Raw genomic sequence first — 26,065 nt, forward strand, 5'->3', positions numbered from 1 at the left:
AGTCATGTCAATTACAATCCTTTAAGCCTAATCAAAAGACAATCGAGAATTTAAATAAACCAAACAGATCTGTTGAGTTTGATATAGATGTTGGAGATGAGTTTGTTTATCCTTATTATGCTGATATTTATGTAACTTGAAATTAGAGGTAGAGACGCTGATGGAGAATATAATACTGGTCAAAATATTAGACTTCTTAATAACTTCTTCCCACATCTGCTTTCTCAAATACAAGTTAGTAAGCATAAACAGATATTAGATATTATAGATTATCCTGATTTAACTTCGACCGCTGTAAACACATGTACGATTTCAAAACCAGAAGCAAATCATTATGATGAATGTGGATGGGAAGGAATTACATGGCGAAAAAAAGATGAGGAAATAGTATGTTTGCTAAGACTTTCACCAGGATTTTGTTCTGATTATACAGATATCATGTGGAAAGCTGCATTAAAATATACATTTACAAGAAGTGGTTCTCATGATAATACATTTGCTATTTGGAAAACAAAAAAGCAGGATGGGGCATATGAGAATGATCAACCACATCCGGGTAAAGTTAAGATTACAAATATGGAGTTAAGAATGCCTGTTGTTAATTATGAACCTAACTATGCTACCTTGCTAAGATCTAATATGTTAAAAGAGGGTAACATTCCTATTTCCTTCAACACACATCAATGTTTACAGAAATCAGTTAGGGGCAAACTCTTGCAGTATGATTTAACCACACAATTTAACTCGAGTGAATTTGATATGCCTAATTTCATGACTGCCTTTTTCCAAAGTGATAGGAATGATAATCAAGAAAGAGATTTAAGCTATTTTGATCATTATAAAGTCCAGAATATCCATTTTCGTAATTCTAGAAATGAATCTTTTTCTTTAGTCTTTGAACTTGGATTTTGAAAAACATAAATATCTCAAAGCTTACGGAATGTATACGATATATAAAGAGATTTACAACTGGAAAAACTGATACTTTCTAATTAATACAAGCAAACATAAATCAGTAACTAAATGATAGAACTAATTTGAAATTGACTTAATTTTGAAAGCGATGTATCAGATAAAACGATTTGTTATGTCGTTATTATTGGTAAAAAGAATTTTGAGTACGATGTTGAGAAAGAAAAAATGATCGAAAAAATGTAACCAATTATGTTTATTAGGATTTGTTAGATTATGCTTTTTTTTAAATGAACATTATAAATTATCTTAAACATTCCTGATAACATTCCACGAGAGAATTTAATTGCGTTAATTGAAGATACCACATTAATTCTTGAGAAGTTATTAACGAAAAACAAAAGGAAGTTTAAGAGAATAAAATTTGTTTATACTACTCTTATTACGTTATCAATTCTACTATCAGCTTTTAGATGGTTTATCAATGTGTTTATTCCTGTTACAGTGTATTCAAATATTACAACTGCATTTGCTTCGGCTTCTGCTGTTGTAACTGGTTTCTCTATATGATTTAATGTAGGCTCAAAGAAAGAGCATTATAAAAATATGGTGAATCAAATTGAGTTTAAAGATGAGCTTAATGTAATTAAGTTACTGAATGGTTAATTGACAGATGAAAATGTAAGAAAGATGGTTAACAGAATCTATGATATACTTAACGAAATTCGATACTATTAGAAACAAAAACGAAATAAATAATCTTAAAAAAGTGAGCTGTTAGTATGGATCCTCAGCAGAAATTTATTCTTACCGACAACTTCAACGTAATCGTCAAAAACGTTCAACAAAACACTGAAGTAGTCCTTGAGATTAATGGATATTAATGACTTCTTAATCTCAGTCCATTGATCATAGTGCAAGGAAAACAATTTCCTATAGAGAATGAGACAAGCAGGAGATTTTACTATCAATACCCCAGTTTGTAATTTTAAGTATGTTTTAAAATATAGTTAATCCATTTTAACTGTTTTTATGGTTATAAATCCATAAAAACTGAGATCTTTAGACATACACAACGCATAAGAAAAAGCAGTACTTTTAAATGCCGCTTGAATTTTAAAGATCCATACATAAATAAGTTATTTGAGTTTTTGTAATAATGTCCTTAGAGTTATGCAGCCTACAAGACCTTCAAAAGATGGTAGACTTATCTCTCTATTGATTTTCGTTTGAATTTTCAAAATCGATTAATATTTGGCGGTCATATATTCAAAATTTTGGGAACTTTTTACGGGTTTATTTTTGAGCTTTCGGGAAAATGTTATTCTCTGAGAAAGCCTTAGACTTTTATGTAGTTATGCTAGTATTTTTTATTTTTCAAAAGTGATAAAAATTAGTAAAATTATTAAAAATTATCATTGTGTCCTTAAAGGTAGGCAACCGGTTACACACCAGGGAAGTAATACCTAGGCAACCTGCTATACACCAGGGAATAATCCTTTTAATTCTATCTTGATATCCGTTTGTATTTTTAGAATTGATTTATAAATAAGATACAAGCATTTTCATTTTTGCTCCTGAGATTTCAGCAGTTATGCAATCCCGCAATACTTCCACTGTATGTATGCAACCCGCAACACATATATGGGCTTTGCCAAAAAAAAATGCAATCAGATTGACAAAATATTCAATAGGAACTGAGATATCGATAATCTTAATACTACTATCTTTTGAATTTACCGCTTCTATAAACATCTTGTGCTTACGTTGTCTCCCTAAAGGATCGTGTATCGGCAAGAGAACCAAGAGATTATTTCGTAACTTATTCAATGACGTCATGTATTACGTTGTCTAACAAGGATAGACTAAGTCGTCCACGAAGTGCCATCTCACGACTGCTAGCTAGAAGCTCTGTTGAAGGGAGAGAAAAAAACTTGTTGACGTGAAGAAATAAAAAGTGGATATCAAGTCACTTTCTAAGAAAGAAAAAGAGAGAATAATATTGCTCTTATGCTTGCTTAATATGCTCGTATGCTCTTGCTTCTCTCATCAAGCAAACTGAATTGTATCTGTATGCGTGTGTGCGGTAAGATGAGAGAATAATATATATATATATATATATATATACAATTGGTTGTGCATCTATTTAATACTCATATAGTCTAAACTTCATCTCATCATTCAGCCATCTGTGATCTGATTTGGATCAAACAAAAAGTGTCTGTTCAATCAAAGAGACTATTATAAGAAGACGCTATTATTATTTGATTAGGGGTTATAAGCACGATGTATTTAGCTTTACGCGCAGAACATTTTACCATTCTAATTATTAAATACTTTGCGCTGTCCTTTCGTGCTGGTCAAAGTACAGCGATGACGGGTCTGCTAAAAGTTATAGGTACTCAGAGGGAGGAGGGGAGGATTGTGCTCGTAGTGAGCTATTGATTTTACTAGGTCAGGTTTCTAATTCGTATCAAGCATACTACAGGTACAGTTTTTAGGCAATCAGCTAGAGGTCTTAAACTAGTTTTGTGTAAAACTTTTAGTCCTTCGCACTGCAGGCAGTGTTTAAACGACAGACTGCAAATTACATCAAATTACGTTTCTGTGTTAACTTGGGCAGTTGTGGAACGTGAGAGTTCAAATATTACAGTAACTGGAACACAGTGCTATGGTGTTAACTAAGGTAGTTGCTTATATGTGATATCACATTGTGGACATTTCTCACTATCCAAGCTGGCTGATATGCATCTTATGTATGGGGAGGCAAGGGGTAATAGCAGAGAGGCGAGGCGGTTGTATACTGATAGGTTCCCTAGTCGATGAGTACCAGCACACATCGTTTTTCAACGGCCTGATCTTAGTCTTCGAGAAACAGGATCTCTGAGACCAGAAATGGATATTGGGAGAATTCGAGATGTGTGAACTGTTAGGTTTGAAGAGGAAATTGTTGCGGCAATTCAGGCCCGTCCTCGATCCAGCACATGTGGTATAGTCCAGGCACTACACGCCAGTCATATAAGTATGTGGCGCATCCTCCATGGCGAAGCTATGCACACATTCAAGTTGAAGAAAGTACATGAGCTATTGCCAGAAGACCTTCCCCCGCCATGTAGACTTTTGCCAACAGTACTTACATAAAACTATCACCATTCCAAATTTTCCAACTGTCATTTTGTGGACCGACAAAGCAATATTTACGAAAACAGGTGTGTTCAACAGTTACATCCAGTCATGTGTGGAATGTGAAAATCCACATGCCTCTTTGGTGCACGACCATCAGCACAGATTTGCAGTCCATGTGTGGTGCGGCATTTAAAACTACCACCTAATTGGGACATACGTGTTGCCTAACCGACTTCATGATAACCATACCTCATATTTCTCCGTGAGGTCTTACCGGAATTGGAATACATGCCCTTGGCATTTAGGCGAGGAATGTGGTTCCAACATGACTCGGGTTCCCTTGTGCATTTTGACCGTTCTATCAGAATCTTCCTCAACGAAACGTATCCCGAGCGCTGGTGGTTTGGCAGAGTGAGCCTGTGTTATGGCTACCTCGCTCGCCTGACATCACACCGCTTGATTTCTTTCTGTGGGGAGAGATGAATTCTTACGAAACCCCTCTCTCAAAAGCCCAGGATCTAATTGCCCGAGTTGTCGCAGCTGCAGCGCTTATTTCCGAAATGCCAGGCGTGTTTGATCGTACGGACAAAATTTGATTCTTAGGTATTATTTGTGTATTAAGATGAATGATGGACAGTTTCAGCACCGTCCACAAGGATTTTTCTTCTTTTTTTTTTTTACTGGGTAGCAGTATTGGAAATGTGTGTTCACTTCCTGAGATCATTATACACATTGATATGCGTGTGTACGTTAATGCTATCCTTATTTGGTATGTAATGTCGTTACTCGCTATTTTGATGTGCGCGTATATTTATTGCATGTTGGTATGCAGCCCTGCACAACATGTTTCGTCCGCCATCTTGCATCGGCTTACGTTATCAACATCCATGAAAGCATATCGTATGCACTGCAGTAAGGTGTTACATATCGCCCATTTTGATCCATGTGTTCTTCAGAAAATTGCTGGGAATCCCTCTCTTTCTTTGAGGAATCCCTTGCGCCCTCAGTGCACACAACCGATTATTGCACTTTTGGACTCTCTGCTTACTGTTTTTCTTTGTGTGCCGCTTCTCGCTGCAGTTCTATAACTCGTAGTTTTACAACAAAGTCAAGTGGACTTCCTTTCTTCACACTTTCGGATGCTCGTAACTCCGGATAGATGCAGTATTTGACTATTGCGTTACATAGACACTTTTCCTTGTTTTCGTATCTAGAATCACCTCCCAAGTGTTGTAAACAACGAGTTGTTACACCATGAGACATATTATATATGTTATATATTTAAAACAAACAAACACACACACAGACACACACACACACACACATATATATATATATATATATATATATATATATACAGGTGGTAGACAAAAAAAATCTAAACATTTCATACAGGACACGTAAGTTTGGCCCTCCATTGTACAACACGTGTTGCGGTTGCCGATCGTTTTTTGTTTTCAATGTGTTATGTGGACTTTTCTCTTCTGTCAGCAGTAACCAGTTCACCTGTGAGTGTCGTGGTGTGAAAGTGGTGCGGTAAAATGGGCGACCTGACAGACTTCCAAAGAGGCATGATCGTTGGTGCCCGTCTGGTTGGAGCTTCAATGGCAACAGTGGCGAACATTGTGGGGGTATCGAAAGACACTGTATCTAATGTCACGATGGCATGCACAATTCTTGGGCAAACGACGTCTGCAAAGCACAACAGTGGTCGAACGACAAGCCTGTCAGATAGGGACCGGAGGGCATTAAAACGGATTGTAGCAGCTAAAAAGAAGACCACTGCAATGAAAATTACGACTGAACTCAATTCCGGCCTACAGAAAACAGTTTCATCGGAAACAGTGCGACGGGAACTTCATTAAATGAAAATTCATGGCAGGACCGCTATCGCCAAACCCTGGTCACAGTAGTAAATTTTATGGACAATTTTATTCATGGACTTGGTCTAGGTCAACATAATATGCATAATACCCGCAATAATAGCAATCTTGACTACATTCTTTCTAACTTAGAACCTCGTTGTGTTGTCCCATGCAGAAATCTTTTTCCCTCGGATCACGATTCCTTGGATGTTTCTTTCGATTTCCTCCCCTCCACTACTACAAACCAGCCCATCAAAAGTAGGTCACAACTTCTATGGAAGAAAGCCCCCTGGGGTGACATCTGCCGGGCTATTGAACTGTTTCCTTGGTGTTTGTTAGAGGTAGGAACTGTTGACGACGCTGTGGACTTATTTACATCCGTTGTCCACTCAGCCATAAAGGACTTTGTGCCGGTGAAAGCATCAAAATCGAACAGGTTTCCGGTCTGGTACGACAATGAACTTCGTGACCTTCTTAAAAACAAAAAGCTTGCCTGGACTCTATGGAAATCACATCCGAGTGACTACACATATAAAAACTTTGCTAGAATTAGAAGTCTTGCCAAGAAGGTACAGCGGCGTAAATATTTTGAATACATGGACTCAATTAGTGATTTTACTGTTAGTAACCCTAAAGTCTTTTGGTCTGTAATTAAATCTAGAACAAAATCTCCGGGCATACCTGCAACAATTCATGATGAAAATACTGAAGCGAGTGATAATCAAAGACCAGACCTCTTCAATAACTACTTCTGCAAAACATTTACTTCCCTTTCCTCTACAACCCATCTCCCCCCTCTCCACCCCATCTGTTCGGACACCTTATCCATTCTCTCTACCACCCCGGGCGAAGTTCTGGCTCTCTTGCTATCGTTATCTCCACATAGATCACTTGGACCTGATAAAATTAGTCCTCTCTTTCTCAACAAAACTGCTTCAGTTATTGCGGTTCCTCTATCTATCTTATTCAATAGATGCTTCAAGGAAGGGTATTATCCCACCAGTTGGAAACTGGCTCACGTGACCCCAATATATAAATCAGGACTTAAAGATCATGTATCCTCCTATAGGCCAATATCTCTTCTTTCTGTAATATCAATTATCTGCGAAAAAATAATTAAAGACAGGCTACTTAAATTCACCTCACCTTACATCCATAGTTCTCAGCACGGCTTTCTACCGAAAAGCTCAAGTCTCTCAAACTTAAGTACTCTTCTTTCCTGTGCAGTCAAATGTATGAATAACAATACTCAATTAGATGTTATCTACTTTGATCTCTCGAAGGCCTTTGATTCTGTCAGTCACATTCATCTTCTTCATAAACTCCCCAATAGATTTAATGTACATGGCAAATTTCTCTCTCTAATCACAAGCTACTTGAAGGACCGTAAACAGAGAGTTGTTCTTTCAGGGGCGACTTCTAACCCCCAACCCGTGATCTCAGGGGTGCCTCAGGGGAGTGTACTTGGGCCTCTACTGTTTGTCCTGTATTTGGATGATCTCTACACGCACTTATCAGCTCAACCTAGTGGCCTTCTGCTTTTTGCTGACGATTGTAAGTTATACAGAGAAATATCGTGTCTCCATGACACAATTGCTCTACAGGAAGACATAAATTACCTTACAGGCTGGTGTGAAATGTGGCACTTGAAACTCAACAGTAAGAAATGTGACAGTATTACTATTACTTTGAAAAAGTCTCCTGTTCCTTCCACATACCATATCAACGATTCCCCTATCACACATTCTGCTAGTCATAACGATCTTGGTGTCATCTTTGATTCAAAACTCACCTTCTCTGACCACATCTCCTCAATACTAAAGAATTCAATGCGCATGTTGGGACTTCTTTATCGATTCACCGAACTACGCACTGTTTCTTCATTAGCAACTTTTTATAAGACTTTAATAGCGCCCAAGATCGAATACTGCTCACCCATATGGGCCATGGCAGCACCTACACATCTCTCCAGACTTGATTCTGTTCTCATTTCTTCATTGCTATAGTCCGATTTCGTGTTCCTGCACTTCGAATATTATCTAAGAAGGAGCTCTTGCGACATCTTAATATTCAGACTCCTGAAGTACGCAGAATTATCTCTGACCTGAAATATCTACATAAAATAGTTAATGGAACCTTAAGATCGGAAATATTACTTCAGGAACTATCCTTACGTGTCCCTTCCCGCATCACTCGGAATACCCACCTATTCCATCTTGCCCGTTCTAGGTTGGCTGTTATACAGAGGTCTCTTTTTTATAGAATACCAAACAGTTATAATCAAGTAACAACTGATGTGGACATTTTTTCGAGCTACCCAGTGTTTGAAAGAGCAATTAAACGAGCTTTGACGGAATAGTTTTACTTTTACACTCTTTTTTTCTATGTTGTTGTTATTGTTGTCTTGTTTTTTTTTCTTTCTTTTGTTAGCATGTCCCTGTGTAAAATGGCAAAGTTATGCTGTATCTGGGAAATTGTTCAATAAATAAATAAATAAATGCGAAGAGGCGTATCCAGTGGTGCAAGGACCAGAAGGCGAGGACTCATAAGCAGTGGAAACACGTAATGTGGTCCGATGAATCGACCTTCACCTTGTTTCCAACAACCGGTCGTGTTTACGTATGGAGAACACCATCATATGATACAGACTGTCTGCTCCCAACTGTAAAGCATGGGGGTGGTTCTGTTACAGTATGGGCAATAATATTGTGGTTTTCTGCAGGTACCATCATAGCCCTGCATGGAATGATGAATGCTAAGGCGTATGAGGCCATTTTGGGGGACCAGGTTTTACCCATGGCCCAAATATTCTTCCCTGATGGTGATGGCATCCACCAAGATGATTTGGCACCCTGTCACGCTGCAAAAACGGTGAAATCATGGTTTGAAGAGCATGATCAGGAGCTATCACACCTCCCCTGGGTCCCACAATCACCAGGTCTGAACATCATTGAGCCATTGTGGTGTGAATTAGAAAGGTGTGTTCGGTCTCATTGCTCTCCACCAGCATCCCTTAAGGAACTGCGCCATGTTTTGGAAGAACAATGGCACAAAATTCCATACACTACGATTCCGGAATTGCATACGTGTATTCCACGTCGAATCTAAGCTGTTTTGGATGCAAAAGGAGGCCCCACACCATACTAGGTTCGATTTTCACACTTTTGCAAACGTTTTAGATTTTTTGTCGAGCTCCTGTATATATATATATATATATATATATATATATATATATATATATGTGTGTGTGTGTGTGTGTGTGTGTGGGTAGGTGTTTTACTTTCAAGTTCAATAATTTCAATATTCCCTCTTCGCTGCCCCTAATCTAATTTCTTTAACACTCAACCTCTCCGTTATCGGATGCTAATTATTTCATTTTTTAAATGTTGATCTCTCAGTTATAAACGATGCTACCGGGGAATGTTCCGTATTACAGTCAGCTTTGTAATAGATCAAAATGACTTCCATTATGCATTTTTGCACCTGGTAGACCCAAATATATTTATGAATTTCGCGATGTGGAAATTTTGTATTGTTTAATTTAAAGTTTTTGGATTCATGAGCTTAACACTGTTATTATTACTTTCCTTATGCAGACTGTCGTTCCCTACAATTAGTTTGAAAATGTTTTCTAGCTCTAGCTTCGCACTGAAATTGAATAATAGTTTTCATGCGGTAATGTTGCAACTGGTAAAGTACAAGTTCTACTTCTTACCAGAAGCTCTTTAGATAGTCATTTTTATGTTCTGTTGAGGCATGCAAATTTAGAACAATAACATCGTATTACCAAGTCTTACGAATAATAAAAGTAAATATATCACTAACAAATTAAACAGGTTTAATTGCTGATATTATTCATTTGTGATCTATAAATCCTGTTGCACTTTGCTTTGATGTGCCAAATTATTAGTCTTTCTCCGAGGCTTCTGTTAACATGTCTAAATGAATGTCACGATGACAGGAACCCACATTACATGTGAGGAAATCTTACAGTTTTCATAAATTTAACTTCCAATAAAGTGTTATACATTTTGTACAGAAGAAACAAAGTGCTATATATTTTGTACCGATGTCTGAGTGTAAGTGGCTACGAAAAAATCGCAAAATTTACAGATCCCGTCAAATGTTTAGAAACACTTTCCTTTCTGCCTCATTTTCGTAAGTTTATTTTTCTTCTTAATACTTCAATATATAAATATATACTTTCCGTTTTCCTTATTTTTGTTAATTTTCACAATTTTCTTCTTAATAATTGAATACATAAATATATTTGAATAAAGGTGCATAAACTTTGTGCATAATAATCGTACGAAGATTATACGTGGCTATGTAAACTACAGAATTTACTGTATTAAAAATTCCTTCAGGACAACCACAGAAATTAGTTATATTTCTCGTTACGCAGTCAACAAAGCTTTTGTAACAGAATATATACATATATGGATAATTTTAGGGTTCTAAGATGAAAATCTCAATGAAATATCGTAATTAGTTCTTGGTTTGAAGTTACGGAAGGAAAAGGGAAAAAATCCAAAAGTGATGTATCATTGCGATTTTCGTGATGTAACTTCCAATATGTTCACAAATATTATACATTTTCTCATAGCCACATATACTAAGGACATTGTATTCATTTTATGTACAAAGTTTAAGCCACTTTATTTCAAACGAAAATAGGAAATTTTATGGAAATTGGGATAAAGGGAAAATTTGGAAACCTATCATCACGAAATCCTACAATTTTGATACATTCTTCCATTTTCCTTCGAACAAATTGTCATAAATTTTCTGCATGAAGAAAGCTCTACCATTGTTCTAGTACATGTCCAATGCTCTATGACAAATGTAAAGTATCTAAACATATTGGCAGTTCCACCAGTAAAACTGGAACAAAACAGAGATTTCGTTAAATGTTTAGGAACACTTACCATTTTATCTTATTTGCGCAAATTTTCTTAAGTTTCTTTGTATAAAGCGGTAGAAATTTTGTGCAAAAAATACTACAAAGATTCTAGTACATGTCATTCTTAAAAATGTGTAGAGCTTGTAACATACTGGGAGTTCCGTCATGGAAGTCCCAAAAAATATATTTAAATTTCCTATTAGTTTCGGAATCTTCCCTTTTCCATCTATATCCCTTTTCCCTCTAAATTTTCAGAACAAGAAACAATTTCAATTTTCATTTTAGTGCTCAGAACCCTGAAATTGTTCAAGAATTGCTGCTTACGTTTCAGTAACACGAAACCTCCTAAAAATTTATTGAATAGTTTATCTTTAAATCGAGTTCATTGCCATGGAATTGTCACCCCAATCTATTTATAAGGCGTTTGGACAAAAGCAAATACTCCGCTCCTCACCACTTCAACCTTTCCTCTACCTTCAATTCATAGAGGACAATTTTCTAAAATGAACTTACGTCAGCACTAGAACTTTTCCTTCATCCAGCAACTGCCCAGTCAACCTGATCCTTTTTAACCATGGAGTCATCTTTCTTTATCCGCAAGAATACCTTCCGGACAGTCGTCTATAAACTAACACATGCATCAGTCCTACCAACAGTGTGCAATACTTAAATTTCACAACTGTCACTGCTTACCCTCATAGAATCGAATGCTTCTTGTCTTATGCCTTTGCTTAGGGAAATCTGCTCCGAATCTGTTCCCTTAAACATTACAACGCCTTCTCAATATCACTCTCCATCAGGAAATATCTCCTCAATCCTATTACTTAATAATTTAATCGTGCAATAATCTTCTGCTTCAATGTCCCCCTTCTTCAAAGCCAACAAAATTATTTTGTCCCAAGTCTATTGCCCAATATCATTCCCTATAGAAATGAATTATTCCTTCTTACCCAATAATCACCACATCACTAGGCTTTTCAGATCCGGTTTAAAATCACTTACCGAAATACCTTAAATCTACACCCTCATTATGAGAACTGGTCCTTTGGAATATTCCACATGACCGGAAAAATGCAGAAACTGATTATGAGATGTAAAACTTCTTGCTATGTCCAATACCAATGTGACTTTCCAACACACTATCACGAAGATAACGCCTACTTTCGACCATTCCTTTAATTTTCATAGTTCTAACCTCATTTACCCTCTTAAATATACACACTGTCCAGCTTTCTCTGTTGTTCTTTCGATTCGCATTAACTATCACACATATTCCAAACGGGCAAATATTTTTTATCTACTTGTTCCAGAACACGCAACCTATCACAACAGCAACTTTACCACCTCCGCATAAGAACCCTAAAAATCCTTTTACCGGACTGTGATATTCGCCGAAAGAAGGTAGGAAGACTATTGCATTACCATTCAAGATGCGGACTGCCCTCCTATCTTAACTACTATAATACTTCACATCACTACATTCGCTCTACTTTCCCACACATAACTTTCGTCTTTGCTAATTGCTCCTTTACCTAGCATTCTTCCTTCATATTCTTTACTCTTTTTCATTTCTCACTTCTAATTTGTAATTTCTTTCTTTCTTAAGTTCTTCAAATCTATTTTTCGATTGTAATTTTTTCCTCGTTATTATTTTTTTCCTGCTTTTTTCATTCTTATATAGAAATACCCGTCCAACTAGTTTTATTATCCACCACTAATCCCTTGCTTCATATATCGTAAGGTAATTATTATTATTATGTGATATTGATTCCAAAATATAGCAGCCCATTTGGATAAGATACATTGTGTTCGTAAAGTTGTGTAGTCCGAAGTTTGATAGCGTATATCTTTTAAACCAAAAACGATAAAGACCTAACACATGGCATGAAACAAATGTAAGAGTGTTCTATGTAGATATCTTCGATATCATGACCAATGCTGGAATTTGTAACGTTTTTGTGTAGTAACGAAATAAGGTACCGAAAGTGTAAAATAAAAATGTACAAAATGAAGAAAATCAATATATAGTTGCATAAGACTGATTTTTTGCGGGTGTATCCCTGCACATATGTGCAGTATGCATCAACATTTATCCGTTGGTGCGAAAATGTGACAAAGTTGATGCAGTGTTGCCATGTAAAAAGGCTATTTAATGCAAAATAGCAAGTCCGTAAAATGCGTGTTTTTCCAGAAACGCAGTCCCTACCAACACTGTTGTTGTAAAATTACTGTAATAAGTATGTTTTAGGTTAATTAATCATAAGCAATGAGAATTTGCACATAATTGATAACCTGAGTTTTTATGCAAAAATTTGGGGTAAAGAAATTACTCACCTACAGCTGCCAACCCTACCGTCCTTGGGTCAATGACACGCGGTGGAGGCAGATTAATAGCGACCTGAAAAATGTCATTGTGTGGAGAGTTTTCATGGTTGATGTTGGGGGTGCTGACAAATAACTGCTGTTGCATTAGAGATATATTTGTGGTAGTAGTTGCAAAAGTTTTAAAATGAGATTTTCTATTCAAGAGAGGGTGTGGATTGTTGTGTTATTTTAACACTTCGTCTTACGAAGCCGTGAAAGTTCGCTTAGGTAAAGGTTTCCAGATTCACCATTACCACACAAAGCCACAATATGTTGCCTTGGGCAGCGATTTCGTGCAAAAGGTTCCGTTCGCAACAGGGATTGCTCTGGAAGACCCACAATACTAACTGACGACATTCTTCATGATGTTGAGGAACGAATGACTGTTTCCTTAAAGGAGTCAATTCGTAAACTCAGTTCATAATCTGGCTTGCGTAAGCCTACGACTCAAAGCCGTACGGAAATTAAAGCTACACCCTTACAGAATTCGAGCAGTTCCAGAACTTAAAGTTGACAAGGCTGCTAGAGTGAGGTACTGTTGACTTCAACAATTAATTCGGGACAAAGGCATGGACATTCTGAACAAAGTGTTCTACACAAACGAAACGTGGTTCCATTTGATTGGGTGTATTAACAGTCAAGACTCGCGGTACTGCTCATCTGAGAATCCGCACACTCTGTAGGAAGTTCCACTTCATCCGTAGAAGATAGGTATGTGGTGTTGAATAACGCGTCTCCGTATTGTTGGACCTTTAGTTTTCAATACGACAGATGGTGCAGTGCACAGAGAATTGATCGTGCAGTTCATATCGCTATTACAGGACGATGAACGCTGCTGTTGATTCCAACAGGACGGGGCAACGTACCTCACTTCCAACGAAACATTAGAAATGTTAGGGGAATTTTTTGGTGACCACATTATCTCCAAAACTTTGAGGCCCTCCGTTCTCCAGACTTAACATCACCTGACTTTTTCTTATGGGGTTACCTGAACAATGTGGTGTACAAGAATAACCCCAGGAGCATTGAGAAACTAAAGACAAACACTGAAACAGAAATTACATCAATCACCAGAAACACTCTTAAAAAGGTGTCAAGAAACATAGTGAAGCGTGTAAATGTGTGTCTGCAAAAACGGGGCAGCCACTTCGATTATTTGCTGTAAAGTGACCTTCTCTTTCCACGACGATTCCAGGTTTGCAAGCTATAGCTGAGTAATTGTTTTGCATAAAAACTCAAGTAATGAGAATTTGCATATAATTGATAACCCATCATTAATTAAAACCCATAAAAACACCTGTTGCAGAAATTTTACGAGAACAGTGTTCACAGGAGCCACGTTTCTATATAACACCCATTTTATGGACTTGCCTTAAACAGCCTTTTTACATGGCAACACTGCATCAATTTTGTCACATTTTCGCACCAATGGATAAATGTTGATCCACACTGCGCATATACACATGGATTCACCAGCAGGAAATCAGTTCTCTGCAACTGAATATTGATTTCCTTCATTTTGCACTTTTTCTTTTTAACACTTTCGGTACTTTCTTTCGTTACTACACAAAATCGTTACAAATTCTAACATTAGTCATCATCTCCAAAATACCAACATTAAACACGCTTAGATTTGTGTCAAGTCTCAAGTCTTTATCGTTCTTGTTTCATAAGATATACACAATCGAACTTTGGGTAGCACAATTTCACAGACACACTGTAATTAGCAGAAGGGCTAATAGTATAATATTTAGTGTGCGTACCTAGGTAACTATGTTTTCCCTCTTTTCTGGAATTACATTATTGTATATACTTATAAGACTTAATACATTTATAAAAACGAATCAGTTTTCAGAGTTCTTTGAAATATTGGTGCTGCTATAAATTCATTTTTTTGCCGTTTTCATGCTATTTAAGGTGAAACATGTTACTAGTTGTAGCAACATCAAGATGAACTATAAAATATATAATAGATAATTTGCATCATAAGTTAGTCAGCAAGAAAGATTTATTCTTGATAACATTCGGAAGAACTCCGAAGGGAACTTCATGCGTTACAGTTTAACAGTAAGCCTCAAAGACATCACAGGTTACAACACAAACACCAATTCTGCCATTGAATGCATTCAGTTCAGAAGAGATTAAGCCTGAAAAGCATAAAAGGCATTAACCTTAGAGCAACAAAGAGCTAACACACAATATCATGCAAGCAAATTCAAGTCATTATTAATGTCTTAACTGCAACGTAACCCATTATCATGCAGAAAGTACACTACCTCTGACCACTTCCGGTGGTAATTCTATTGGTTGATTTTCTCTGATGATAAGTTCTGGTTTCCTCAGTCGAGCTATAAATTAAAACGAAGAAATTATAATTACTGTGAATTACCGACTTATTCACTTAACAAAAAGAGATTGACTTTCATAAAAATAAAGATAGTTCTTAATCAGTATTAACAACTCTAATAAATAGGAGCTAAGTACTAAGTTTAATTTATAATGTTAAAATTGTTTTTAAAAGTTTCCTATAATATTAGCATAAATCCAATGTCAAACTACTATTAATTTATGGTATGATTTCTTTGCAGATGTCTATCAGATTTAAAGATTCTTCTTACGTTCGAGTAAATCAATAGTATTACTTTTAATATTCTGAATTAGCTCTAAGCAAATGAGTAAGGAGTTTGTCACATTGTTCATTCTGTTTTATAGTCATATCCAGCCTGTAATCTATAAGGTAACCAACAAAGTTCTGTCGCTTTTTGTTGAGGTCTGTGTTCAATTAGCCCTCACACCGTGAGTTGAATGCGAATGGAGATAAGGCGAAGATCAATTGTTGGCGTGGGTATATCCAACATACTACCTGGTTGTGGCAGTTCAGTTATATTGTGAACTTGCGTAAGGACAGAGTGAACAAGGGACCTACACAGAGCATCATAAGGGTGTGTATGTTGCACGAGTTCAAACCGGGGTCAAACGTCGCTGCAGCGGAGCGGAAGACATGCCAGGTCTTTGGTGAGGGTGTCGTGACTACGTTGACAGTGCAGCGGTAGTTTTAGAAGTTTAAGGACGGTAAGGGAGCACTCGAAGACGCACCACGTACAGAAAGACCAACACATGTACAAAAAGAATATCTTCAGGCACCAATTGAGGCGAACAGTGTGAAGAACTGAACTACAATTCAATGTGAGTGGAGAAATCATTCGACAGCACCTTCATCAACTTGGGAAGCACTACAAGTTGGCTCGATGGGCCCCACATGAGTTAGGTGTGTGCTCGCGTTGCCTTCTGGCCCGGAGTTGTGTTTACTTGCTGTCTCGTCTGAGGAAGGAGCCATTTCTGGACAGGAGTGTTGACATGTGATGAGAAGTGGGTCCTGTACGAAACTCAACAGCGCCATCATCACTTGTTAGCATCCCATGACACGGTTCCAAAACAGCCGAAACCAGCACTGCATCAAAAGAAGGTCCTTGTGTGTGTTTAGTGGACTGCTCGCGGCATCGTGCATCGGAAACTGCTACCAGGTGGTCAGAGGATCAATGCAACTGTGTACTGTCAGCAGTTGAGTCGTATTAAAGAAAAACTCAAAACTCTGGAGCCAGCATTTCTGAATCGCAAAGGGGTCCTCCACTTACAGGACAACGCTAAGCCCCACGTGGATAGGATAACCCACAACACCATTCTACGCTTTAGATAGGAAATGCTATTGCATCTGCCATACTCCCTGGACATCGCACCGTCCTATTATCACCTGTACCATTCCTTGCACAATCACCTTAGAGGACACCAGTTTAAATCCCTAGTAGAGGTGCAAACTGCACTTGATACCTTCTTCGCTTCATGGCCCACAAGTTCTACCGCGATGGAATCTATGGCTTTCCAGAATGTTGACAGAAGGTCGTCGATGCTGATGGGAACTATTTTTGATTTTCCAGGTACATCTTAGGTGACATATCGATGTTCGAAGGTGGTTGGTGAAAAAGCAACGGATATTTCTTGGTTACCTTTATAGTAACAAAAATTAATTTCATTCTGAATAGTTATATTGGAATGTCTTATACAGTTAAATGTAAATAAACAATATGCAACATAGTCTTTCAGCTGAAGATTGTGCTAAAGCAATGTGATTTATGTGAAAGATAGTGCATTGATCTTTTTGAAAACTATATGCTAGAGTACTTGCTACGTTTCGCAATGAATAAATATTTTCTTCAATAAGGAAATGAAAAAGAAAAACAAAAGGATAACTAAAATAACTGTCATCAACTAGAATGAAACATAACTTTATGTTACGCAGCCACATTGTTAATCCGGTGATATTACGGGGTATTTAAAAGATGTCCCTCTGTAGAAACTTGCGCATTACAAAATTTCATCGAATTTTATCCACTGGTTTAAATGTTACGTCATTTTAAGATAAATGGTCTATATTATACATTAATTCTTACTGTGACCTCAAAATGTATCAGTACACAAAATCTGCGAAATCAGGGAAAACGCTTCACAGAGAATATGAACTTACTGATTTAAATTTAAAGCCTCTCATATATTTAGGATTGTTATTGGGTCAATCCATCTGAAGTGGTCCAAAAATTGTGAAAATGGTTGCTCGACCATCGCCGAAAATTATAATTGCAAGCGTTTATGAAAATACAGTTGCTCCTGAGGTACACGAAGGGGCTGTATTTTGGAATGGCATAAAGTGAGGGACTCATCATAACTGTGGATATTTCTACAGACTTTTTGCATGCAATAGTATCCAGCACAAAAATTATATTACTGGTACCGTAGATTTATGGGGATCCGAAAGTTGAAGTTTGTGATTTTGATGGCACTTTCGGGGAGTAATATCTCTGGAGGGCAAAGTCCTAAAAATTGCTGCGTAGGCCACAAAGTAATTCCTGAATGGCGCCGGAATTGAATTTCAATGATACTTTGCAGATACATTAAATGCCTTGATACCGCGGTCCAGTTTGACAATGGGTGTCGTGGGAGCAAGGGGGAGTTAACCCCCTTACCATATAGACCTGGCAATGATCTTGGATCTAGAAAGATGGAACAATCGCCACTCGCAAGTTTTAGCACAACTGAACACAAACAAAAGCGGACTAATTGCTGCACCACGCGTAGTTTTTGAGATCTAGCATGACACACATGCTAGCATGATCTAGTATGACACACATCCAAACATTTAAATTTTTACGGGCTACGACCATCGTCACGCAGTGCTTTCTTCGCGTTTTTACCATGTTCTCACTTTTTTCTCCATGTAATATCGGTCATGATTTTTTTTGCAATAGTTTATTCACATATTGAATCACTTTGTGGCCTAAGCAACAACTTTTAGGACTTTGCCCTCCAGAGATTTTACGCCCCAAAAATTCCATCAAAATCACAAACTTCAACTTTCGGATCCCCGTAAATCTACGGTGCCAGTAACATCCTAGATGTGGATACTTCTACAGACTCTTTACATGCAATAGTATCCAGCACAAAAATTACGAGCCCCTCACTTTATGCCATTCCAAAATATAGCCCCTTTAAAAGTTTAATTTTCTGTTGTTTTTCTGGTGGTTGTATGTATTGGTTTGCAACTCTGCGCATTTATTTAGAAGCAAAAGTTTATATTCTTTGTGTACCTCAGTCTCTCCTGTAAACGTTCATTTTTGTTGGGTGTTCGTCTGATTCTTACGTCCTGAGCAACTGTAGATTTCGTAAACGCTTGCTAATGCAAAAATTGGCACTCCATCGACAATGAAAATGGCCGCCATTCAGGAACACTTGTACAGCTTACAGATGACGAGAAGAACCCTAAAACAGAGGTAGCGGGGAAAGGTCAACGACACGGTCAAGTCCATTTTCGGTTTTTGAGGTGTGGTCTATACTTAGATGTCGTCTGCTACTCCGGGTAGTTATCTGTGTGGTATTCCATGGTGTCACTTGAAACCCCCGTGCGAAAAGTGGGAGAGCCCATACCTACGTCACACTATTTCTGCTAGGGTTCTTCTCGTCATCTGTGAGCTGTACATACCACAACGTGAATTATGTTATTGACCTTCTCATACACAAGGTTCATCATACTCCAATTTCTATAATTTTCAGAGATGGTCGAGCAACCACCTCTGGACCACTTCGTATGGATTAACCCTATTGTTATTACTTAACTACCAGTATTTCTTTTTCTTTAATGTTCGGAATACGAAAATTAACTCATGAATATTTTTCCTTCATACTTAGCTTCTTAGCTCATGCTGTCTTGAAAATAAAAAATCATCATGACAACATTACAGTATTTCAGTACATACTGGCTACATTGCAACTAATATTACTTAAACATTGAAGGAAGGTAGTACAAATATTAATATAAACTGTCATTTTATAGTTTTGCATAAAACTTCCGAACTTTAGTAAGTAATACTGTAATTCATTTCATATTTCAATCTGAAATATACACTGTTAGGAGTTCAAACTAAAATGCAACGACCTCGTTACGGTACGGTGCAATGATGTAATTGACTACTGACATGAGCAGACAAATAAAATCTTTAAGTTTCACGTCCCACGATTATGCCGGTTAGGCTAAAGGAGACTATGATGAGAAAGGACTAAAATGGTAGAATGAAGAAAGTTGGGAGAACCCGAGGAAACCCAAACATACAGTGTTCGTCCACCACAAAGCTCACTTGGCGCGAGCTGGGATCCAACAATGGACATCATGCACCAAAAAGGGAAAACTCTACCACTGAGCTATCGCGACCCCAACATGAACATACGTTGCAATTAGCTACGACTACGGCCGACAGAGATAATGAGATAGCATTCGTTGCACTGTAGAAGCAAATTAAATTTCCTGTAGTACAGAAGGTATAACGTCGTTGGCTTCCCGCGAAAAGCTGTAGTGACGTTTATGGGGAGTGGCCAGCTTGGTTACTCGTGGCTCGTTGAGCGCAGTAGACGGTTGGTGGTGATTGGGTACCCTCTTACCACACCGCTAGTGACGAGCAGGTCCAAGCGCGGGAAGCCAACGACGTTATACCTTCTTGAATATAGTTGTTCAGAGTGGTGCATCAGTTATCACGACTGTTTTTGTCTACCTTTGAAGTCAACACTGCACACATTTACAATCTGAGCTCACAATGATAACGGATACAAAAACATTTTACATTTTCCTGTAAAAATGTACTTCTGTAGTAATTACGTAAATTATTGAACATCCACCTTACATTCATACTACAATTACCGTAGGCACAGAGTTATTTCGGGCCGAGAAAGTAAGGACTACAAATACAGAAATAATCACTTTTAAACTCTATTAGCGAATTTCCACAATTACTAGATATGCTTGTACAAGGAAATTCTTTCGTAACCTACCGGGAAATGTGATATCATGAGTAAGTATCAATAAGCTAAGACAAGAGAGTGCTATAAGGTTTACAGCACCGCAAACTAACGCGGGTAGGACGCGGTTAGTGTGACAGACACAGGTCACAGCATACAAAATTAATCGACCACATTTCGAACCAGCCTTAGCGAATAACTGCTATGCCGGTTATCGTAATCTAAAACTCATTCTGCATTGCGTCGGCGCAAACCGTTACGGAATAAGCAATAAGTTGAAAGATAACTCGTTTCTCATATCTTTCTTTGATGTAAACTCAATCCAATTTTACTATCTCTTCTTTGTGTTTCTATGTCGTCTGTTCTTTCACAATTTACAGGCGATTGATTTTTCTTGAGAAACAAGAAGCGTCGTGTTCAAAGTTGTCGACAAAAGTACATAAAATACGCGATGTCCTCCACAACGCTTCCGTAACCATGATATTTGCAGCATTACTTGCGTCAGTGTGCGTAATAGGGCTCTGTTTTCTTAACAGACTACAGAAGACAAAGGACGTTCTCAATCTGACTTGTATGTATGTATGTTTGCAATTATATCCAGAACTGTTGGTCATATTTGATTGTGGTTTTCACTAATTGAATAAGCTTATCTTTAAGGGAGGTTCTTACGTATAATTGGTGATTGATGGAGGTTTAAGAGCATGTTTAGGAGCCAGTTTTCTTCTATGGTTGAACACCGTTTGCTGATGGATGTTTACGTCACTGGCGATGTCAAGATTGCTTGTAGGTTTTCTAGGACAATAAAATGAGGATAGGTTAGTCAGTATTTTAATAACAAACTATGAAGAAATCTCGAGTAAAAGAATAAAAAAAAGTATTGGTAAAAAGATTTTACAATATTTACGTTCCTTTGTTCATTCAAATATAACAATTTTCCTTCCACTATGACCTCAATTATTATAAAAAGTACATATCCACTAAAAGATCAAATAATTTGTCCAAAGCTTGATGAAAAAACATATCCTAAAATATGAGCAACTAGGTATTAAACAACTGTGGATTGCATATAACCAAACGTTAAAGAAAATCTTTAGAGCCAGCTTTCTCCAATAGTTGAACACCGTTTGGTGATGGATGTTTAGGTAATTGGCGATGTCAAGATTCCTTGTAGAACTGTTTTCTTAGACTTTTGCCCCAATATCACCCACTTTTAATGTGATTGGTCACCCACTATGAGGAGCATCTTGGACATCAAAAGAGTAAAAATTAAACAAACTTACAAGAAAAATGAGAAAATTCAAAAACGCACTAAAAAGTTGAAAATAAAAACTTTTTTTTTTTTTTTAAAAAAAAAAAAGGAATATGAATCGACTTCAAAGAAAGACCTGAAAGCAGAAAATAATAAAATGCTTAAAAGCAGAAAAATATTTTGAAGTTGTACTAGACCAAACATATTAATGCCTCATAGAATTACCATCGAAATAATATTTAGCAGACTTAGTTTGTCCCGCTTGGCACGATTTTTTTAAACAGATAATAGCAATTAAATACTTTTATTAAATCTTTATTTTTCAATCGTTTCGTCGTGAATTATCAATAAAAAATATTTTTCAAACAAACTTTCAATAGCAAAAAATAAGGTAAGCAATCTTACAATAATTCAGTAATACAACTTTATATTGCACTTGTAATGATTTTCCACTTGCTGTCATTTACTTGTACGCATGTATTATATACTCCTCTTTGCATTTCTAGTAACTAAGTTAAAACGTAAAATTATCAACTTTTTGTTGACAAATTACTAATGTGGACTAAAAACACTGTTCAACAAATTTTGATCGAAAGTATGTAAATTGTATAAATTTATGATTTTTGCATTCATTTAAGCATAATATGAGAAAATTTAATAGTAGTATATTATTCTTAGCTCTGGTTATGAAAAAATTTACCCTTGTACAACACTATCGGTATATTTCAAATGCATTAAAATTTATGAAAACATTTAACCAAATTAGTTGTAAATACCGAGATTAACCGTTCATCGGTCAAACCACACATTTTGCACTTAATAATTTACTTTCTTCTTTTTTTCCATTTACAATATTGTGTTTGTGATTTCTTTTATTAAATTTGATAATAATCATGAAAAGAATCTTTTATTTTTCAAGGAAGTACTAATACTTTAATCATTAAAATTTGAAGGACGTAGAATTATTAACATAGAGATATACTGTATTATTAACAGAATATTACACTACAAACACAAAAGTAATTACAATTAAAGATTAACCAAAGATTAAAGATTAATTACAGAAAACAATCAAATTCAAGTATTGAGTGTCCATGTCCCTTACAGTTTCATCTCTATTCGGTGCTATCGTCACTAACTTAGTTTCTATTACGACACTGATGCACATTGTTATTGTGTGTTCGCCACAAACTGGAGCCACACAAGCATGCCACACTACGGGTTCTTCATTTACATTATTTTCATCTCCAGATAGTTCACTTCCACTGTCATGATCACTGTTATATGCTGTTCAGTACAAAACACATTATAATTTTCATTCATTCTTTACGCCAAACCTCGTACCAACTTAATTCCGTTCTTAACATTACCACTAACAGCTAGATGCATCACACGTCAGTAGAACATTACAACGACCAATGGCAGCTCTAGAAATACAAAAGTGAGCGCTGCACTCACTCCTCGAGCGATGGAGGGTTAAGCTATTTTTACATTCATTTAACAATAATGTGATAAGTTTGGATAATTAAGACAAACACTACCCCATAAATTTATACCCTCGTACTACCATACATCCATACTTTAAAATGCGCAAATCAATGTTATACAACGAGCTTCAAATAATGGTAGAACAAATTTGCACAAATATATTTTTGGTACATCAAGTAAAATCAGCACGAAGTAATCCTAACTTCTTTATAGTTGAATAAGAATTCACAATTAGTATAGACAAAATCTAACAGTCCCAAAAGAAGCAAAGTACAATATAATATAAATTTACAAAAGAACAACTACACCACAATATAGGCAAAAGGTTCGTGAGATCCCTTGTACAAAATAGATTCCTGTGGAATTCATTTTGAGCGTCTTCGCTTGGCCTGCCTTTTATACAGTACATCTGGAGCGTCCCTTGCAATAATCCAATAGTAGTCTGCTAACATGTTAGAACTCTACTTGCCCTCATATCTCTTCTCCATGGATAGAATATTTTATGAAAACGGTCACGATATTCGTCATTTATTGCTCCACAATCCTCAGGGAAAAAGTCGAGATGGGAATGAAGGAAGTGGAGTTTCAGACATATATTGCAACCAAGTTTCTCGTAGCATAACAATTCAGCCACTATTTCTCTGTGATTCGTTGCTCGCGTGTCTTCCCAAGAACGGTGAACAAACACTTTTCAAGCTTTCCCACGCAGCTTTTTCCTCACCTTGTAGAATTTCATCGAATTGACGATCTGTGAATAGCTGTCGAATCTGTGGTCCTATCAAGACGCTTTCTTTAACTTTGGCGTTACTTAAGCGAGGGAATTTTCCTCTCAAGTACTTATAGGCCTCACACCCTCTTGGTTTATGCTCTTAACAAAACTTTTCACGAGACCTAATTTAATATAAAGCGGGGGAACCAAAATTCACCTACGATCTACAAGTTGTTTATGTTGCACATTTTTCATTCCTGGCTGAAGAGTTCCTCTTGTAATCCAGTCACTTCTGCCGTAGTGAGATGCACGATCTCTACTGTCCCACTCACAAATAAAGCAACAATATTTTGTATACTGTAACTGCGTACCTAACAACAGCGCTATCACCTTGAAGTCCCCACAAATGAACCAGTGAAAATCATAATATTTAATGGCATAAAGTAGATGTTCCAACTTTTCATAGGATTCTTTCAAACGAACTGCATAACCTACTGGAATTGAAGGAAGTTCATTTCCAATATGTAAAAGTACTACCTTTAAACTCACCTTTGACGAATCTATGAAGAGCCTCCAATCCGTAGGATCGTAATAATTTTGGGAGTCTTCATAAGACTACATATATCTACACATGCCACAAATGTTTCTTGCATAATAAAAAATGAGGTGAACTTATTTTCCCTGTTGCTATACACTGAAACATTTACTTCTTCCTGCAATAAATTCCATTGTTGTAACCGTGATGCTAAAATTTCTGATTTGCTTTTTAGTAGATCTAAATTCCTGATTAGATCACTTAGCTCTTCTTGAGTAAGTCTATGTGGTTCACTTGCGGGGTCGTTTACCACAAAGTCAAGGTCGTTCGAAGTACATGGTTCAGGAGCTACAACTTCTTGATCATCGGAAGAAAGGTCGTATTCTTTGGGTGGGTCAGAAACAGGAAGTCCTTCTCCATGCGCAACTGCGTGCATTGCAGAAGGAATATTAGGATATACCAAGGTCCGCTTCTTCTTCCTGGAAATTCCCTTCTGAACAGAAGGAACCATACAAAAGTAACAATCTTTGATGTGGTCATTGGCTCCCTCCAAATCATAGGCACTGCAAAAGGCATTGAATGTCTCTTTCCATTAACCAAGTTTCTCAGATTACTTGCACAAGTGTTACAAACAATGTGGGGTGCCCAAACCTTATCCTGGTCTCCAATTTTACAACTATAATAAAGTTGATAAGCTTTTCTTATTAATGGTGTTATAAGCTGCTTTTGTAAAAAAAAAAAAAAAAAAAAAAAAAAATGTTACTTCTGCACACACGTAGCAGAAATTGTCCGCTCTATTCACACAATGTCGCGGCATTTTCGTCTATTCAAACACTCAAAATGTCATTTCAAGCAACTCAGAGGAACTGTTCAAAAATATGCTTGTAAAACTGTTTTTATATGAATCACTATAAAAAAAATAAATAAAAAAAATCAACATCTCTGATAACTTTATATCCTTGTTGCTTCGAACAATAGCAGTAGTGTTGTAAATAGAAAAAAAACGGTTCGTATTTTTTCAGAAATGTACGTTCTTTTTTTTAGAAAAAAAACATTGCCTCTCGTTTTTTTTCTAAATTTCGTTTTTTTTCAAATAGTCATTTGTAATGCATCTTACGTCTATTTAAGTATGAAATATTTTTATGTAGGTGTAATCACCGTAAAATGCAACATAAATTAAACGTTAGATACTGATACGCTACAAATATTTTACAATTTACATGAATACCATACCTATTAACAATTCGGGTTTCAGTAGTTTTCATCAATATCAACTAAGAAATAAAAGTAGAAATGAAATTTTGTTTTTTCGTGAAAGCAGGCCTTTAATAAGTACGAAAATAATGTCACGAACAGTATAAAATTCCAATAACTTGTCTAAAGGTGAAAACTAATACTAATTTGCCTAATAGTATTTTTCTAAATGCCATATATAAATAATTTCTCAACTAGATATATATGATATGCAGAGCCGGCTCTACCATATATGCAACACTTGCATTTGCGTGAAGCGGCAAGCTTGGATGGTCTGGCAAAATCTGTCATAAGTATATTATTTAAATTAAATATTTCTTGT

The 26,065-nt window shown here is 36.7% G+C and overlaps 1 protein-coding gene across 49 annotated transcripts in view; it reads right to left on the minus strand.

Moving 5' to 3' along the window:
- Positions 1 to 26,065, minus strand: part of LOC145686312 (uncharacterized) — a 955,404-nt gene that overhangs the window by 481,018 nt on the left and 448,321 nt on the right. For 48 of the 49 annotated variants that reach the window (XM_081759467.1, XM_081759462.1, XM_081759468.1 and 45 more), the window contains one exon: positions 15,447 to 15,518. The exons of the other annotated variant lie outside the window; for it this stretch is intronic. In XM_081759467.1, the coding sequence (XP_081615593.1) occupies positions 15,447 to 15,518 (72 nt within the window). The remainder of the gene's footprint in view (positions 1 to 15,446; positions 15,519 to 26,065) is intronic. 49 annotated transcript variants of the gene reach the window in all.

This window comes from Thermobia domestica, chromosome 5 (genome assembly GCF_964235325.1).
Source record: "Thermobia domestica chromosome 5, izTheDome1.hap1.1, whole genome shotgun sequence".
In the NCBI taxonomy this organism is placed as follows: Eukaryota; Metazoa; Arthropoda; class Insecta; order Zygentoma; family Lepismatidae; genus Thermobia; species Thermobia domestica.